The 19,925-nt window shown below is 35.2% G+C and overlaps 1 protein-coding gene across 1 annotated transcript; it reads right to left on the reverse strand.

Annotated features, from left to right (window-relative positions):
• Positions 1-1,127: 1,127 nt before the first annotated feature.
• SLC7A9 (solute carrier family 7 member 9) lies at positions 1,128-12,927 on the reverse strand. The gene is made up of 12 exons (XM_021547661.2): positions 12,823-12,927; positions 11,542-11,689; positions 10,651-10,893; positions 9,616-9,741; positions 9,177-9,276; positions 7,745-7,789; positions 7,223-7,346; positions 5,402-5,505; positions 4,520-4,616; positions 2,825-2,974; positions 2,098-2,272; positions 1,128-1,192 (listed from the first exon to the last, which is right to left on the reverse strand). The coding sequence occupies exons 1-12, from the start codon at positions 12,925-12,927 to the stop codon at positions 1,128-1,130; spliced, it is 1,482 nt and encodes a 493-aa protein (XP_021403336.1).
• Positions 12,928-19,925: the final 6,998 nt, after the last annotated feature.

Below are 19,925 nucleotides of genomic sequence, written 5' to 3' on the forward strand. Positions count from 1 at the left end.
GGAGCTACATCTCAATACTGAATTCCCATGATCATGGTGCTCATCACTCTCCGGACATGCATTGTTCAACTTGCCACAGAAAAAAGAATTTCACCTGAATACTGCAGTCCAAAAAGGAAGAAAAGGGACTCTGTCTCAGGCAAGAAAAAATCGTATAAAAATCGGCCAGACAGGACAGTCGGGGTGAAGCATAGGGGACCCTCTGCTGCAGTGGTCAAACCTGTGTCTCACCCAGCACGATCCCGGGATCAGCACTGGCCTTTTTTTTTCATTTTGATAGTGGCTTTTCTTTTTGTTGTCATTCTCTAAATTTATATTTGGTATATTTAATAAATTTTCTTAAATTAATAAGCTGGAGCTTTCATTTATAACAATAGTGTCGTCAGAAGCACCTGGATGCTGTTGCTGCTAAGTTTGCCCTCTTCATAACTGAAAAGGTTTTTCTATTAATTTTATATGGAAAATCATGCTATGAAAAGCCAGTGTCCACAAAGGAGACAGAGGAGTCCTGCAACTTAATTTGAACAATGGCAGAGTCCACCAGAGCAAACGCCCACGAGGGTTTCTCTGTTGAGTTTTCGAAGGGCACATCCTACTTTTATCCCAAAATCCCGGCCACAAACTGCTCTCTTCTTTTCCCCATTGGCTGAGGTGCTTGAAAGGTGCAGCCTTCCTCAGCCACCTACCCCATATCCCCCTTGAACCTGGCATTTTCCCGAAGTTCAGAAACTCAGCCTTGTGCAGACTTTCAGGAGTTAAACTCTCTGGACTCTGCAACAAACCTGTGGCTTGAAGTTGGTAGAGACATTGACACCCATTTCAAAGACGTTAACACCCATGGAATTGTTTGTAAAGACATTAAAACACATCTCTGCTAAAAAGTTTAATTCAGAAAACAAGATACCATAACTTACTAACAAACAATGAAACCAGCTTTGCTGGACACAGTAGTTTGGCTTAGAAATCTTTTATTATATATATTTGATGCTTTGAAGTACAGAAGTGTGGCAAAACTAATACACCAGTAAGAACATAACAGTTTAGCAAGTATATATGTGTGCCAAACTAAATTGAATATACTTCAACCAGTACAGCACTTAAAAACAACATGGTGGGTATAAAATACTTCATTCAATAACTTCTTCTTCCGGAACAACTTCCAAAAGCATCTGGAGGTGCATAGTGATGGGCTCTGAGGAAAAGATTTATTGTTAAAGGCTTTGTAAGAGAACTTTCAGTTCAAACTCTAAGTGAGAAAACTATTCTTCTGTGTAGTTGTTTTTTTTATCTCTATTCCTATTTCAAAATGAAAAATAAAGGGTGGGGAATAAACAGTCTTAAGATCCAAACTATAGCATTCTACATTTCCAAACTTCTATTAGAGTACAGTGCTTCTAATTACATAATTCAAATTATAATTAATTATAATTATTACATTATAATTAATCATCCTGGGAACAAGAGGGACAGATGATAGATTTTGTTAATGTCTGTAGAACTACTACTGTTGTTATATTCAGCTAATTCCAGTTAGCCTCTTAGAAATACCTGTGTATCCTATTTTGCCTGATATAATATCAGTTTCTCTAGGGACTGTGCAATCAGTTGATAAATGGTCATGCTGGGTTCTTGCAGTTTATTCAACCCTGGGATTATTTTTTTATCTTAATGCTGTTAACATTTTCTTTAGTAAGGATAGTAAACTTAATAATCAGAGGTAAAATCCCAGTGTTTGGTGGCATAAGAATTTGCCTGCTAATCTTCAGTTAACCACTAAAGCAATGTTTTGAAATACAGAAAACTGAAAAACTAACTTTACAGATTTATTAGTTCTGTTTCTTTGTGCTACTACAGTGATGTGTTGTTTTTTGTTAATTCAGTTTAATTTTTCCCCAAGTCAGACATTACTTCTTTCCAACAGGAAGGAGTGAAATACAGTCTTCAGGAAAGCCCACGGCATGCCAAGGAAATTGCTTCCCTCCACATTCTGCTCACACGCTTTGGAAGGGATTGACAAGATAGTGAACTTTATTATACTAACTAATCTCAACTTGAGCAAATGCTGAGTTTAGAGCTGGCTACCTGAAGTATACTTACTTGATATTTTTTGTGCCCAGCTGAATTTTAAATGAACAAAAAGTGCATAAACTATAAGTCCACTAAGTATAAATAATGTACAGTACAAATAGGCCAGTTCAGGTGCACTGATGATTGGTGCCAATACCAGTAAAATTGACACCAGTGTCACTATGACAGGAATGATGATGGGTATCTGCAAGATAAAAAGAATAAAATCACTTCTTCATTCTTTAGATGCTTTTACAGAAGTTGCCTGTATGAAAGAATATTTTTATTGCTTTATGCATTTTTAATTTAAAATTTTCTGGAATCAGATGGGGCAACGGAAGGAGTAGCAGAAATATGGGCAGGAAAACTCTTCTGCCAAATTATTCACTAATACCTCTTATTTCAAATTGTAGTGTACAAGTTTGCATTTTAATAAATGTGTGACTTACATGCAATGATCTGGGATCTTATTTTGGATATTCTTTCAATGGTAGTCTGCTGACTGCAATTACCCATCTCTGAAAATTTGGTTTGTGCCCTGTGGTCTGTGCAAGTGAAAACCAACATTCTGTAATCTTTTCCCAGTCGTTATGAGCCTAGTCCTAGTGCAAATCTGCTGTTAAATGGTTAGATTTCAGGTAAGGGGAGTAAAAAACAAGGATGCTGCCCAAAGGTGCTGTTTAAATAGTCTGATATATTTAGTGTGAATTCATGCTACAGCATCTATGGAATGGAGGAAAAGCCATACAGAACTTACCTTGATAGGTCTCCTGAGTTCCTTCCTTGTAAACCTCATGACAATTAGTGCAAGTACAGTTAAACCATAAAATATCCAGACTGCAAAACTAAAGTAATTTATGAGTGAATCAATGTCACCAGGAATAATATAAATAATAGTGATGGCCCCCTAAAAAGGAAAACAAAAATTAGTGTAGTCTATTATAGAAGAAGGCTGAAATTTATTTCTGTTTCAATACAGCTGCATGTGTAGTGTTCCAGTGTCGCTATAGGATACAAGAAAGCACAACACAAGCCACTGCAATGGCAAGGTAAAAAAGAAGGTTTATTTCTTAACTCTAACTTTTATATTTTTCTAAAAGTAACAGTAGATTAGAGAGTAAATGGGCTACCTCTCCAAGGACATTAGATAAACCACCAATATATTAACTTCCTCCACCCCCACAAAAGAATACAAAATAATATGTTGTTTATAAAAAATGTGTAAGAAAATTTTCTAACAGAATATAAACTCAGAAGGCTTAAAAAAAATCTTAAGAATCAGAGTGACATTCCAGAGTATGAACTGTGAATGCCTTTGCTTAAATATCTGGGCTTAAGTGTATTGCAGCACCTTTAAAGATTGTGACTGCTTCCTGTCAACATGTGGTTATTTTTGTGTGCAACCTTAATTTCATTTTAAGTCAAAATGCTTATAATTTTTATGCATTAATCTGTTTTATTCTTGACTGACTATCTTGAAGATAAAAAAGATATTTTTACGTTTTTAATGTTGCTGGAATTGAAAGGAATGAAGAGGAGGTGTCTTTACAAACAAACTGGGCCTGAGGGTAGATAAGGCCAGATACAGAAACGTGAAAGAAGCAATGGGCAGAGCCATAAATTCCATAGGAATTCCAGTAATTGGCACAGATTGTTACTCACTCAAGACTCTGCTACATCTCTGGATTTAGAGAAAAAGAATAGAGACATAAGGAGAAAGAAAAAGCAGGGGGGCACACATTAGAAAGGTGTGTATTAGGTGATGTGGGAAGACCGTACCCCTCAAGTACCTCAGCCAATGGGAAAAGAGAGGGAAATGTGGCCAGGAAATTAGGATAAAAAGGAGGCTGTGTCCTCTAATCATTTGAGAGACACCAGGGGGAGTACCCCATGACCTCTCTCTTTATTCAAATAAAGCTACGGGACTCCTCTGTCTCCTTTTTGGACATAAACTTCTAGTGTTTGTGCATTAATTTTCCAGGTAAGATTAACAGATCTTGTTTTCCCTTGAAGATAACTGGGTAAAATAAAAATAACAACATGTTCTAGATTTATTCTTAAATGTATTTACTGACTGGACCTCTTTTTGTGTGATGTAAATTTTCTACATGGAGGAAATATTCCTACAAGGAGGAAAGAGGGTAATGATTGCTTGCAAGCATCTTGTGAAAGTATTCCCTAATATTAACCATTCATTTAAGTTTTTGTTCTCATGCCATTGATTCTTAACCATTTTGATTTTTAAAGTCCAGTTCTGGAATGAGTATATTCAAATTAGAGAAGTTGGGGGTTTTATGTAGTCTTTTTTCCAAAATGCATTTAGCAATTTTCTTGTCTAGATAGTTCATGATAGGTGTCAAAACTGCTTGTAAGAGGCTGTGAAAGTATGTATTACTGGAGAATTTTTTGTGATAGGTGATAATTATTTTTCTGTATTTAAATATATACTTACATAAAATATGATAGCAGGTGCTGGTGTTAAGCGCTTAACACTAATGTAAGACAGTATCTTTAGCACGTGCCCTTCACGACCTGCAACATAAACAAGTCTGACAAAACAAAAACAAGGCAATGCAGTTAGTGTGGCACCTATAAACAGTGTTACTAATAGTAGACATCCAACTAATTTCATCAGTATTTTCTTTTATATGCATTGAAATTTAAAGAGTATTGTAGCAGTTAAAAATAAGGGAAATTAAATAACCAGTATTAAAGCAGTGAGCTAAAACAGATTCTGAACAGTATTAAAATAGTGCACTTGAAACTAATTTCAGAATCATTATTTTGCACATATAATTGAAAATTATTTTTGGAAATGTTACCAACTGTGTCCCTTTTAATTAAATATTTCCTTTTTCATGTGTTTCATAGCAAAAAGCTCTATTGACAACCTTTTGTCAAAAAATGGTCTTTATAGCTGCATTGTATTCAGATGCTTTTGAAACCTTAAAATATTTCAAATAGTAAATGGAAACACTGAACAAGTGGTAAAAAGGAATAGCTTCTCAGTTACCTTTGCTGGTGTAGTCATGTTTTTACTGGTAACTTTTAACTGTTTAATTCTCAGCATTAAAATTGACTAGAGATTAAAAAAGCCTTTTTTGCTATAGTGGTATACCTTCATTGAATTAAGAAGAGACCATGTTTTCTAATTTTTCAAACCTGAATAGCTACTGCTTATTTTTTGAAAATTAAACAATATAGCTAGATTTACAAGCCGTTTCAAATTACATTTTGTGTAATGCAGATCAGAAGAATGTCCTTATGTTCATGTATATAAATTTTTCCATCCTTCAAAACCTTTCATGTGAAGATATTTAGAATGGGGACTTACCTGCCTGCAGTAAAACAGGTGCCATTGGCAGATCCAAGTGTTGAAAATACCACAAAGAGAGGAACTATCCAAGAGGCAGGATAAAGGACTCTATCTCCAAATGTCTGGGAAATTGGATTAAAATTAATCACTTTTGTCATATTAACTACCGTTTAGTATATTCAGTAATGTTAGAGCCTCTTTGTAAGGAAAGTAAATGGGTATCTGAGCTATGTTACCAACAAAACCATGTTGTATATTTTGTGTAGTTATTAAAGAATGCCCTGCCAAATTAATTCATTGACCACTATAAAATGGAGTGAAGTATTATTGTCATGATGTTTAAGATGCAACATCTGTAGGAAACATTGGAAGGCAGATGTAAAAACTACACAGAAATTAAATTCCGTTAAAGACATTTACTCTGGGATGTGTCTGCAAAACCAGAAGGAAGGAAGATGGCATTGCTGCAGAGCACTGTCCACACAGAAAGCTGTTTTCAGCCTCTCTAGAAGGAGTAACATCAGCAGTGACATCACGACAGCCTGAGCTGGGGGCAAACAAGGACAAACTCCCTCTGGTCTTTCACTACATTTGAGTTTTCACCTGTGGTGTGGTTTGTTAGTTGTTGCTGCAGATCTCAGGTAGGTTCATTGACCAACAGCAAATTAATTTGAATTTAAATGTTTTGACAGGTAGGTTTAGGTTTTTAGTTGGGTTGTTTTTTGTTTTTTGGTTTTTTTTTAAGTAAGTCAAGCATAAAGAACTTTGGTTTTGAAAAGTCTGACATCAGTGATAGTTCTTGGTCCAAAATTAGGGCACTCAAAGGCTACTTACAGCTGTATAGACCTTTCTGCACAGGGCACTCCTTTTGTTGTGCTGCCTCTGCTCAGAGCCAGTGCTGAGGTTTTGTTAATTCAGTCTGATCAGTTCAGTGCTAGTTGCTGTGTTGTTCAGATTGTAAGTTTAAAGGTGTATTGAAGAGGACCAGTTCTTATACAAGATTTAACTTCATACATTCTTTGCTGTATCTTTTTGTGCAGACAAGCTGCTGAAATGCACAGAAGATCTAAATTTTAAAAGCTTCTGTTTAAATAAAAAAATTAAGCATTTCAACATTACTGCACTTCTTCACTGGGCTAGACTGTGTACTTACATGTCACGTACTGTTTGTTTTCCCCAAAAACTATCATTAGGAAAATTGTTGCAGGACCTCAACAGCTGTTTTAGAGACACAGAAAATTTACTGAATGGAACTGAAGGGGCAGATGTATCTTCTATGGTTTCAAAAACTTTTGTAATTTCTACTTTTATCTGTAAGAGTATGTCTTGCAAAAATGTAAAAATCCTATCTTTCAAATTTGTTAAGGATAAAAGCCCAAAAAGAATAAGGTGGAAGTGAATGATGGACTATTTGCTGTTATCTCCATAACAAAACTTTGATCTACTGTCATTTGGCATGTGCTTCTTTCTCAGAAATACTGGAAACAGAGAAAATGGCAAAGTAACTGTCAGATGATATTTCTCTTTCCATCTTTTTGATGCCTATGGAAAGCAGTCACCCTCTGACCTGCAATGTTTGCAAAATATTTGCTGAAGACTGCATTACTTTTGCTTCCTCCTTTTATTCTCATTTGGAGATGACAGAACTGCTCTTTCAATTAGGCATTACTGAAATTTTAGATTAAGAAATGATAGTAGATAATGGGGGGAAAGGTGGCACCAGCAGCTTAGACTAAAATTAATTTTATCCTATGAAAAATTAATGGAACTTAATGACTTAGATGACTTCAGTGCACACAGCCTTCTTCAGATGTTCTATTACAAAATTAAATAGCTTACCACAGCAACTGCCTGGGATTGCAGGAGCTCTGTTGAAGTCATCACAGTGAAATAGGAAATGTTTATCAGAACATAACAAACCGTGACCAAGGGGATTCCAATAATTATTGACAGTGGTAGATTTCTAAAGAATGGAAAAATAAGACCCCATCAGCATTGCTGTATCCCTGGTACAGTTGTCATAGTAAACCGTGGATTCTTTCTTTTCCTGATATGCTCTTTAGGTGTTTTTAATAATTTTTTGTTTGTTTGTTTAATTGGTTTTGGGTTGTTTGGTTTTGGTTTTTTTTTACTGTAGAGCTATGGAAATCAGGATTGTAAAAAAGGAAAAATACAAATTATGCAAAGATACAAAGCCTGTAATAATAATTAGCTAATTAGCTTTGTCTCTACTGCTCAAACCTTGAATAATAGAATATTAGTGTTTTTAAAAAACAAATCAAATTATATGTTTGCTTATAAATAAATATATAGGGTTTGATTTATTGCCAATAAAAACACTGATTTCCTACACAGTTTTACCTGTAAGGATTTTTAAGTTCTTCTGTGATGTAATTGAGTTGATTCCTGGAAGGAAAAACATTCATAGAGTATTTCAGCAGTCAGGGGTTTAAATACAACTATATTATGAGGTGGGGTATTATTTCTTGTGTTATTGTTTTTAATCTTCTCAGTTTTAAAAAGGGAAAAAATAGTAAAATTAATCTTTTAAGCAGGACAAAATCTATGTGAGTTTCTCATCCAAAAGTCAGCCTCTTGATCCACCATGTCTTTTTGCATTATCTCTGGTATCTCCGAGACTCTAAATATTAGATAAAATATCCCAGAATAATCAAACAAAATTTGGCAGACATCCTAGGATTTATAAGATTACCTTTCAACTTCAAGCTTTGCAGTATCTGAGTCTTTTCAAATAGAAGCAACAGTGTGCTGAGGGCAAAGAGAAAAGCAAATCTTCTGGTGTTTCACAGTGGTTCTGTAAGTCATACTGCCTTTAGAAAACAGGCATGAAAACCTTTTTAAGGATTATACCAATCTGAATTATAATTTCCAAATACCCATTTTTGCTGGAGCACGTAGAACAATTGAAACAAGGTTTTTATATTCATCCACTCTGAAAATCTGAAGAGTTAGTATTTACAGTTCAAAGGCAGATTTTCAAATGTTAGTGCCTGGTGGTTACAAACACAAATAATTATTTAGGGATCAGCTTCTTTGCCCTCTTAAAAAGTCCATATGAATGCCTGAATTAGCAGACTTAAATGCCTGAATTGAGATACTCAAGCTTGGAAACAACCTAAAAAAAGAATCTATTTAAAATAAATTCAGTTTCAAAAGCTTGTAAATGGGAATTGCTATGTGGGACATCAAGATGATATTCTTATTTGCTTCCAAAGCACTGACCTATATACAGACCTTTGCAGTTTGTACATTTAAGATTAACACTGGATTTGTGCCAACAGAACTCTATGCCAACTGACATTCCCTTAGAAAAAAATCTGCAAGTTGAACCTTATAATTTCTGACACAATGTTCCTTTTTATGTTCTCCTGTACTAATCAAACACCACTACATATTTCACAAGAAATGGAATTTGATGGGGTAACCTGCAGGGAAAGCTATTTTGTCTAACACAATGGAATTAAACTGTTTTATATTCTCCTCATTACTGCAGTATCTAAGCACCTTCAGCACCAAAGACATAGTAGTCCTTTTGGGATGTAATATTTTCTTTCCTTAATAAACAGCAAGTAAACGAGGGTAGAGTTCTGGGGTTTTTTTTTAACCAAACTAGTGTTCTTTCTCCAGAATTCATCAAGATATTCTTAATAACAAATCAGTTGTTCTGATTTGTCATTTTGTTATTGTAACTTCTTCCAAGAGCTCTACAGAGAGAGTAAACCAGTTAAAGGCTGTTAAACTGTAACTGTGAAGGTTAATAAAGATTTCTTACCATCCATCATATGCCCAGAGTCCATTATAAAATGCCAAACTGATAGAGCTAACAGAAATTTTACTGCCCTTGAAAGAATCTTTGAAGTTATCTGTTTTTCCTGCAAATAAGAGGAAGACTACTGATCAGTGTTGAAATTTATTCTTGTAATCCCCACCAGTTGAAAGAACATTCCAGCATATGTCTCATATTTTGAAACTTTACACTTATAAAATTAATGAAAACCCTTTTGTATTAATTGATCTGTAGTGTTGCATTTTGCACCCATCACCCTTCTCTGAAAGAAAATGCCATTGTTTCCAAGAGAGGCAGAACTAAAACCCTGAATGAAGAGATTCAGGGCTGTGCCTTATTTCTGTGTCACTTTTGTCAGTGAGGAATTTTTAATGATCACAGAAAAAGCTAAAATAATTTCTTCAAATAACATATATTTTATTACCTTGTGCAAGGAGAACAATTCCACTTACAATAATGATTGTGACAATGATCATTTTAGCAGCTGTGAGAAAATTCTGGAGGTAACTTCCCAGCTTCACACTCAATGAATTCACAATTGTAATTACCACTAAAAGAAAACAAATTATAAATTTTTGAACTGTTTGTCAGAATTTAAAGAAAATTGACCCTCCCCTTATTTACTGTAGTAATTTTCTCTCACACTTTTTATCTATATTCTATGCAGTTTTTACTTACTGTGTTTGGATAACTTTTAAAATAGTGAGGAAAAACAGCTTTATGAATTAGATTTTTATAGTATACCTTTAATAAAAAACATTTTGAAGTTTCACAGCATTCTAATAAATAAAGAAATAGAATTTCAACATTTATTTTTTCTTCCTTTTCTGCTAGAGATAAGCGTTCATTATACAGATGTATCTATAGTAATGAAGAATTTAAAAAAAAAACCTCAGACTAAGAAAAAACTATTTTTATACCTATCCTTTTTATGCTCTTCCATTAGTTATTGTGGGAAGGGCTCACTGGACTGTGTCTTAAAGATTTCTGGCGTGTTTGCAAAAAGACGCGTCATCATGTTAATCACTTAATTGTTTTTATCAATGCACTTGTACAACTCCTTTGCTGTATGACACTCCAATCAGTAAGGCCTGACCAACTCCCTCTGAATGAGTTTGTCAATAAATACCTACTGTTAAAAGCTAAAAGATGTTCAGGTACTGGCTCCTGATGTTAACATTTAACATTTGTTGCCTTGTTGAGATAATGGCTCATAAATGTGCAGTACAGGGCTGGAAATTAAGACCAAATTGTTGGGCCTGAGTATCAACAAAATCATCCTAAACACAATTTGACAATTGTTTTCCTCACTTTTTGACAAACTTTTTAAGCATGCAGGATTGATCAACAGGAATTCCCTCTGCAGTGATGACAAGGCAGTTTCAGGCACTTTTTGATGGGCCAGAAACAAGTCACTATGCAATTTTGGACCTGGTCTCTCTGAAAGTGTGGCTCTTACCAATAGCAGCTGCTGCCAGACACTTGATGACAGCCTGGGGTGGATCACAGCCTGGATAAAAAGGAGCTGAGGCATATTCTGCAAAGCTGAGACAGATGATTGCAAAGGAGCTAGGTTTTGTAACCAGTAAGCTTGTCCAAGAAAACAGAAACGCTGGAATTGGGCCAAATGCCTCCATGAGGTAGGGATATTCTCCCCCAGACTTTGTGATCATTGTGCCAAGCTCAGCAAAACAAAGAGCACCTGAATAACAAGAAAAGCAGGTTTAGTTAATGCACTTTTGAACCTGGGACTGCTTGAACTGATGATTGCTCTTTAATAGGTGGAAAAGTGAAGGAAATTGATCTGTACAGTGCACCATTACTCTCTTCATGTTTCTGTATGTTTTACAGTATATGCAAAATAAAATTTTAATTACTTGTGAGCAATTGAAAAAAATACCCTGAAATTATTCAGATGCAGTCTAAAAATTACTACCATTTTTATTTCAGACTTCAACAAAACCAATACAAACAAACATTTTTTCAGATAATAGAAATAGAATAGAAATAGAAAGCTAGCAGAAAGTACCTAGCTCACTACCAGTAAATTTCACATACTGCCAGCTATTTAAGTAGAATACTATTCTCTTTATTACAGTCAGTGGATGAAGCAGGAAAAACTAAAATTCCTTTCACATTAGAGTGTGATTTACAATTTTAAAACTTAATTTGTCTTCCATAAACAACACGTTTTTAATTTGTGGTTGAGTACTCTATACATATATACAACAGGATTTAGTTGATTTTGGTCTAGGTGCTATTAGCTAATTTATGAAATGAGAGTAGTTTGCAGAAACAGCAGATATGAAGATTTAAAGCAAAGATTCAGACTCTTTGTTGAGTTTTTTACCTAATGTTGCCAGGACTCCACAGGCTGCCCAGATGATTAAACAAGGACCCACAGCTTCGACATTGGCAAGCACTGATTTTGGAGAAACGAAGATACCTGAGCCAATAATTGTGCCAACAATCATACAGATTCCACTAATGAGGCCCACCTTGAAATAAAATGAGATGTTTTTGTAAGCAATTTCCAGTAATTCGCCAATTACTTCTCAATATTATGGAACAACAGTAATTGTCATTACTGACTGATTTTTATTTGCTTTTGATAGATAAGTTCTATAAAGAAATATATTAAACAATTTTGCAAAGTTTCACCCTTCTTTCCAAGATCTGTATGTATCCTGTGGTGTACTCCTGCTGTTTTCAAAAGTACATCTATTTGTGTTTTGCCTGCCTATTTCCTTTATTAAATTGTCTTTTGGACTATGTGAGACTCAAATATAATCTTGAATGGGTGAACTTGCCCTTTCCTCTCTGATTAAGCAATGACATTCTTTTACAAGCACTTGATGAATTCTGAATTTTCAAATATTCAGAAATTGTCTTTCATGGATGGAGTCTGGGGGGTTTTTTGTTTTGTTTTTGTTGAGCAGCTGTTTTCCTCTCCTTGCTTTAAATATTTGTACCTCAGAATGGTGTTGATACTGCTAGGTGATAAGATCATGTTCTCCCACATTTGTAGTGACCTACAATATTACATGAAACCATTGAAATTGAGGCATGTATTATTAAAACAAGTGGCACAGGCTACTAAAACCATATAGATAATCTTTTTCCAGGCTACTCAAATTAAGAGAAATGCCACTCCCTCCTGAGAGGAAGCTACACAACTGTTTTCTAAAGCATCTGTATTCTCTGGAGGAGACAGATTTTCACTTGTCTTCAACTACCAGTGCCTATTTTCTGGCTATAAACACTAACCAATTTTGAGAAACAATGAGCTGAAACAACCCACTACAAATTCTGAAAAGTACATGTGCGGAAAAAAGTTAATGAAATGCCTCAGTTTATCAACTTAAGAGTAAATATTTCAATAATTTTATCTGATCACTTCAATGACATATTCTTGGGGGTTTAGTCTGTTTATATCAGAGCTATTTAACTTCAGTAACTAGCTGTTTCTGAAATTGCAAACCAACCACATTGTTGAGATACTAGGATATTTTTGCTAAATTGGGACACAGTGGTGGTTTTTGTATGCTGATGCATGTGCACAAATATCCCCTTCTGCTTCCCTCTGCCAACCCCTGACACACGACCAAAGGGGGAAAAGAAAAAGGTTTGCCTGCTTTTGTAGGTTCATCGTTTGGGGCTCATGACTCTGAATGGATTGTCTGTCCTCTCTTCCTTTGTCCTCTCCTTTTCTTTTCTTCAAGCTTTCTTCACCCATTTGTTTTTCTTGTTGAAATTTCTAAGGAAATAACAACAAAATCTCACTCTAGCATATTAATGTTGCTTGACTTTTGCTGATGTATGTGGGTAGAAAATAGTGCAGGTAAATATTACCAGAAAACAAACACATGCACACACTTGCTCATAGGAAAAGGACTTCCATGGAACTACCTGCTCAGAGAGGAAAACGAGAAGTGATGTGAGCTTCACCTCCTCCTCTGGCTTGCTGTGTGTTCTCCTTATACCCACCCGGCAGGGAATGTCTGTGTCTTCTTACATTCAGTTTCCAGGATGCCCTCACTGGAACGATCAAGCTTTTATAGCCAGTCCTTCCTTTGAACTCCTCCAAAGGCCCAGACAGATTTTATCTTCCTCCCAAAAGCTAGTTTTCTTCTTATCTAGGAGACCTTCTTTCCATTCTTCATTAAATCAGGCCTTGCCTCAGTTCCTTGGAGATGGAAGCATCTGCTAAACAGAGTGTGGACTACAGAATCATCTATTTAGCAGCTCTTTGCTTCAGAAAGGGTCAGCAATCTTCTCCGTGTTGATTCAGGGTGAATGTCTTCCACTCAATGTTTTGTCCTTTTTAGAACTGGAATGTAAAGAGTTTGCTTTCAAATTTAAATTTAGACTTTAATTTTTTTTTTTTTTTTTTGTGAGGATTTTGCTTGTTTCCCCTAATATTGGTGTAAAATAGAATCGGAGACAGTGAAGGAAATTGATTGGGTTACATCCTGAGTCTCCAAAGTAGATTCAGTCAAAAGTCTCTTTTCTCCTAAGACTCTACAACTATAATTACTTGAATTTGAATGCTGAAGATCCTTATGCTTTTATACAGATTGTAACTCTGGAAGACATAATGTTTAGGAAACATAAGTTGGGGTTTTTATGTAAATTAAGTAGTAACTGGCTACAGAAACTGCAGCATTTGAAATTGGTCTTCAGAAACATTTAGGCTATAAGGTCATCAAGTTTATCTTCTGAATTATAGATTTTTTTAAATAATCATAATTAATCTAACTTTAAACCTATGATGAAAACTGCACACATGAAGAATGCAGGGCTTGGGTGGCTGAACTTCATTGTAGCTTTGTGCCCAATGTCTCTTTAAAAGTCATGTATTTAGACTGCTTCCATCATTACCTTTAGCAATTACTGCTTTCACTTACCTTATTTATTTATATTTGTTTGGTGTCAATCAGGTCCAGGAATCCTTGCCAAGTGTATTTCTCCTGTTAGATTTCCCAGCCAGTTACAAGCAAGGCATGTCCATGTCTGAAACCAGAATATGAAGGAGCAGCAGCCTAAGTACAGAGGTTATAAAAGGTAATCATTAAACCCATTCTCTGCCAAGAAGTTTTGAGTTAGGAACAACAGGTAAACTGACAGCCCAATTAGTTTATCTTTAAAAACAAGAAAATCCATTTTTGTTCCTTTTGTTAGAATGTTTGTCCAGTGCCTAAGTAGTGTATTACATGGTGAGAGTGAACCATAATTTGGAGAGACTATTTTGATGATTTTATAACAAGCAGTTGATAATTTAAAAATGCTTTGGCAAGATAACCTTGAAGAAATTGTCATATTATGGGTGCATAACCATGTGCCCAGATTTTATTTGAATCCTACTAAAAATAGTTGATGCTTCTATCTTGAGAAGGTAGAGAAGCATAAGGAAAAATATCTCCTTTGTTTTTCATTAACTTGAGGCAGCTGAGTGGGCAGCTGGTGTTCCGTTTGCTTGCAGCTACAAATATTTTCCATTTTTGTAAATATTTAAAGATCTTGCTTCAGTGAAAAATGCCATTCTGTGTTTCTATGCAGCTGTACATCCAAGAAAAAAAGTATTATCCTGAATTCTGTATTAAGGTCACTGCTTTCATTTGAGCTATTCATCCCTAAAACACTTGCAAAAAGACCCTTCACCATGTTAATCACATAATTGTTTTTATCAATGCACTTGTACAACTCCTTTGCTGTATGACACTCCAATCAGTAAGGCCTGACCAACTCCCTCTGAATGAGTTTGTCAATAAATACCTACTGTTAAAAGCTAAAAGATGTTCAGGTACTGGCTCCTGATGTTAACATTTAACATTTGTTGCCTTGTTGAGATAATGGCTCATAAACGTGCAGTACGGGGCTGGAAATTAAGACCAAATTGTTGGGCCTGAGTATCAACAAAACCATCCTAAGCACAATTTCATAATTGTTTTCCTCACTTTTTGACAAACTTTTTAAGCATGCAGGATTGATCAACAGGAATTCCCTCTGCAATGATGATATAAATCTGTGACTAAAAATGGACTCTTAAGAACATGTGAAACACTTGTTAGTTTATATTTGCCATGTTTTCTGATGGTTGAGCAAGACTACACTGCAAACTGGTTTTTCTCCAAGACTGAGGTTGCAAAGTAATGTTAGTACAGAAAATAAAATCAAAACTGTATTTTTTTAGTCACTGGCTTTTTCCTCACTTTGATTTTCTTGTTTAATTCTCACAGAAATCGGGTTAAGATACAAGAGAAGCTCTTACATCTTAAATAACTTCTTATTGAAAAATTTCCACAGTAAGAATGGCCAGATAAAACTTTGGGTTTTTTTTCTTTGTCTACAGATAAAGAGAATAAAACATGTTAAAATTATAGTCATGCTACAATCACATGAAAAGGCAGCTATGAACAATTTATTCCTTTTTATGGAAGTTTTACAAGGACTTTTAGAATATTTTTCATGGCAATTGTGATCTATGACTAAATTAACCAATGTTTTCATATCCTTCAATTTCACATTTCCCAGTTTCATTTGGGATCAGATATTATATAATGTACTTCCATGTTCCTTATGCTGATAATTTTGAAATGAAGGTTTATAATCTGATCATATCTGTATTGCTCCTGAAATGCCACAGAGACTGCTGAAATAGGTAATGTGAGGGGAAAAAAAAAAGAATGGGAGGTCATATTATGGGGCTAACATTGCCCCTTGAAATGAAGCAGGCACATCTTTCACATCATCTCTACCCTGGAACTCACAGACCAACTAAAACAAAATAAAACAAAACAAAACAAAACAAACTGTTATGAATGAGCACAAGCGGCTATTTGTGCCAACAAAACACAACAAAAAGAAAACCCCAAAAAAAACAACCCATAAAAAACCACCCACACATTAAAAAAACCCCCATAATTTTGATGAAAATATAATGGGGTATGTAATCTTTAATGTTTTAAGTAAAGTTTTGCTGAGGAATTTTTCTTAGATTTAGTGTAGGAAATATTTGCTTAATTTGTGTAGATGTGTCAGTTGTCTTTTCTTTGTTCTTCAGATCTGGACTACATTCTGTTTCTTCAGATCCCATAAAATGTTTTCCCAACATTGAAAAGATGTTACTTGAATTTTAGCCTGAGCAACTGGCTTCTTTAGTCAACCTGGAATGTCTGTCTAGAGAGTTCCCACCTGTTCTATAGGGTGTCTTAAGTCTCTGCAGTGATTTAACCTTAACTAGTCAGTGCTTCTTTATAAAAATAGAAAATTATCTTCATTTATTGTCTAGTTTTGTTTTAGGGATTGCTTTGCTTGGGATGTTGTAAACCCATTAAAGTATTTTTAATTTTACCAGCAATCCTTCTTTTCCTTAGCCACTGAAGGAAAAAATAAGCATTGATTTCAAGGATTCTAATATTATTTTCTTTGTAGACAAGAGAAACTACATTTTACAGCCATGGGAAAAGAATCCTTCCCTCTCAAATAGGTACACAAATAGATGAGTTCAAATTCCAAGGCATTTTGAGGCAAACACTTTGAGGGCTTGTCCTATTTAAACCCTGTAGTTTGAACCTTTTCAAAATGCTATTTACCAATTAAATTGTAAAAAGTAATTTTCAACTTTAATTCAGGAAATAACAAGGAAAAATAGCAATACACCTTTTGCACCTTTTGTTATCATTCCTTACTAAAAATGAAGGTTAATGTTTGTTAGGGTTGGTATTTATTGCTTGCAGTAATGCATGTTCTGCTTTGATCAATACTAAAGCAAATGATAAGGATCGTCCTAACTTGCAGTTTTTAATTGTAGCTTAGCAGTATCTCAGAATGAACACTTTCCATTCTAACCTTCCTGCTTACAGGTTGTTGAATTTTTAATGAGAGGACCAGGGTGATTCCCTGCATTTAGTCTTCTTTGAATCTGACCATTAATAGATGTGTTCTAAGATTCGATCTCACTACTGTCATTCTTTAAGTAACTTTATTTTCCTAAGTAATTCCAGGTATGCTGCAAGTTTATATGCAAAGGAATATAAAGAAATTATATGATTTAATAGCTATGGTGGTGCTGGGTATGCTACTGGTTTGCAAGACCTTTGCATCTTGTGGAGGTCAGTAGGAAATATTAGGTGATGGTGGTTCTTAACAGAACTACTTAATAGACTATAGCTCTTAACAGAATAGATGGGGTTTAAATACCTGTATTTTATCCCTACTTAGTTCTTGGTAACAGTGTAATTGGCTTTTCTTCTGTGACAAATAAGACTTTTGAAAATATATTCAGGTCTGCTAAAGGTTTTGTACTATACTTGCCCAAAAAGTGCAGAGTCTTTAGTCCAACAAGAGATTTATTTTGTATCAGGAATTTTTTTTAAGCAGAGCAGTTTAGAGACTCTCAATTAACTCGTAAATGCTGGCTATGTCATTGTATCCAAAAGGTCACCAACAAATCAAGAAGTCTCTTCCTAAGAATGTTCTAAAGGAATTTTGACGGCCTCTGGAGAAAAACAGCTTTCATGTCACACTAGTTTTTAAGTTTTTAACAGTGCTTCAAATTCTGATCAGGATCAATGATTTTTCTGATGAACATCCAACTTCTCGTGGTTTTTTTAATTTTAAAATTAAAGCCTGAATTTGATCTTCTTTTTGAGTCCAAAACTCAGGTTGCATTCCACTGGCCTTCCACCAAGGAGGGGCTACCAGTTAACATCGGTTTTGGAAGACAAATCTGTCTTGTGCCCATCTCTAGCTGAGGAAGGAAGCACTGAGTATTGAAACACTCCCCTGAGGTTATGATGTCTATGCTACTTTTGAAGTCTCATTTTAATTTTATATTTACTGAAACCAAAATATTTCAGGTATAAAACAATTCTAATAAGTAAAATATATTTCTTTCTATATTTCATATCTGAACATGTCCTTATATATGTATGTTGAAATAAATTTAGTACAGAAGAAAATAGTTCAGGACTAAAAAAGCCTGGAGAGCTCACTCCCTGAGAAACCACATTTTTAAACATAAAGAAGCCTTCAAAGTGCTTCTGCTTTTTTAGATCCAAGCTGATTGACACCATGGAGTTTTTTACCATAATTATCTACACTAGATTTGCAGAGAAGGACCAGTGCTTAGAACTCTCCTAAACGGAAGAGTCATGCCTCCCCAAGGAAGGACTTCTAGACCCAAGGGAAAAGCTCTCAGAACTCCTGATGCAATGTGCCAGGATGCTGGCATGAATTCTTCATGGTGAAAAAGTCTTAGGAGGTAGTCTCTCTTCTGAGCTGGGGAAAGGCAATCTCCTGGCCTGAAAAACAGCATCTTTCTCACTTGGAAATAAAGGTAGGAGAAAACGCCTGGGTTTAAATGACTTCTCAATGGTCAGGGGAATTTTTCTAGAAAGTGGAAATAAAGATAAGGTGAGTACACATCAAAGCTCTGACAGTTCACATAGCACTGGTACATACTTACCTTAATGTGACTGCTGAGTGTCAGACTCTCCCTGCTATTTACACAACCAAAACTGAGTGTGAAGTGCTCTGTTCTGACTATGGTGTAAAATATTAGACCACTATTTTATCTGTAGCTGGCAAATGCATTGGAACTACTGAGATTTGCTACTGGCAGGAAAATTAATCCACAAACATCGGAGGTTTACGTCCAAAAAGGAGACAGAGGAGTCTTGTAACTTTATTCAAATAAAGGGAGAGACCATGGGGCATTTCCCCTGGGGTCTCTCCTTTTTATTCTAATTTCCTGGCCACATTTTCTTCTTTCCCCATTGGCTGAGATATTTGGGAGGTACAGACTTCCCCAAACCTGACACCTAAGACTCTTTTCTAATGCATAACCCCCCACCTTTGTCTTTTCCTTGTGTCAATTAGTGGAATTCTTTATGGGATTTATGGTTCTTCTCATTGTTTCTTTAATCTCTCAGTATCCAGTTTTAGTTATCAGCAGACCCACAGTTTGTTTGTAAAGACAAATCTCTCTCATTACATTAATCAATCACTGGAATCCTTCCCATTGTTTCTTTTATCTCTCAATATCTATCTTTCTTTACCAGCAGATCCACAGTTTGTTTGTAAAGACAAGTCCCTCATTCCTTTCAGTCTGAATTCTCCTGTGGTTTTGGTTTCTAAAAGGTGATAGCAATGTTTGCTTTTTGAATATAATAATAACATTATTTATTTTAAAATATGGCAAATTTATGCTCAGTTATTATGGACAGAATATGCTCTGTAAATTCATCAATGAAACCTGAATGTAACTACAATTCCACAAATTCTGATTTTTCTCCTTTTCTTGGTAGGAATGGAAGAATGTTTTTATGTTGTCTTGTGAAAGGAAGCTGAAACTATTTCATGGTTTCAATTTACCGACTGAAAGATTCTGTAACTGGAAGGCAGGAGCAATATAACAGAGCCAGGATGCTCTGTTAGCTGTGGTCAAAGGAAAGTAGCACGTTGTTATTGTCAGGTGGTAACAGAAAAAAGACAAATTGGCATGGGTAGAGTTATTGTACTAGACTAAAACAGTCAAATAATTTCTTTAGTATTGTGTCATCTAAATTTAGCACAGTATCTATGAGACAAGGAAAAACTATGATTTAAAAATTCTTATAAACACCTGTAACAAAACATCAGCTGGCAGTAGTGGCCCAGTAAATCCTCCTATAAAGGCATATTTTAGTCATCCTGGATTTTCTGTAGTGTGCAAAAAACTACACCAAGAAT

Source organism: Lonchura striata, chromosome 13, assembly GCF_046129695.1.
Source record: "Lonchura striata isolate bLonStr1 chromosome 13, bLonStr1.mat, whole genome shotgun sequence".
Taxonomy (NCBI): Eukaryota; Metazoa; Chordata; class Aves; order Passeriformes; family Estrildidae; genus Lonchura; species Lonchura striata.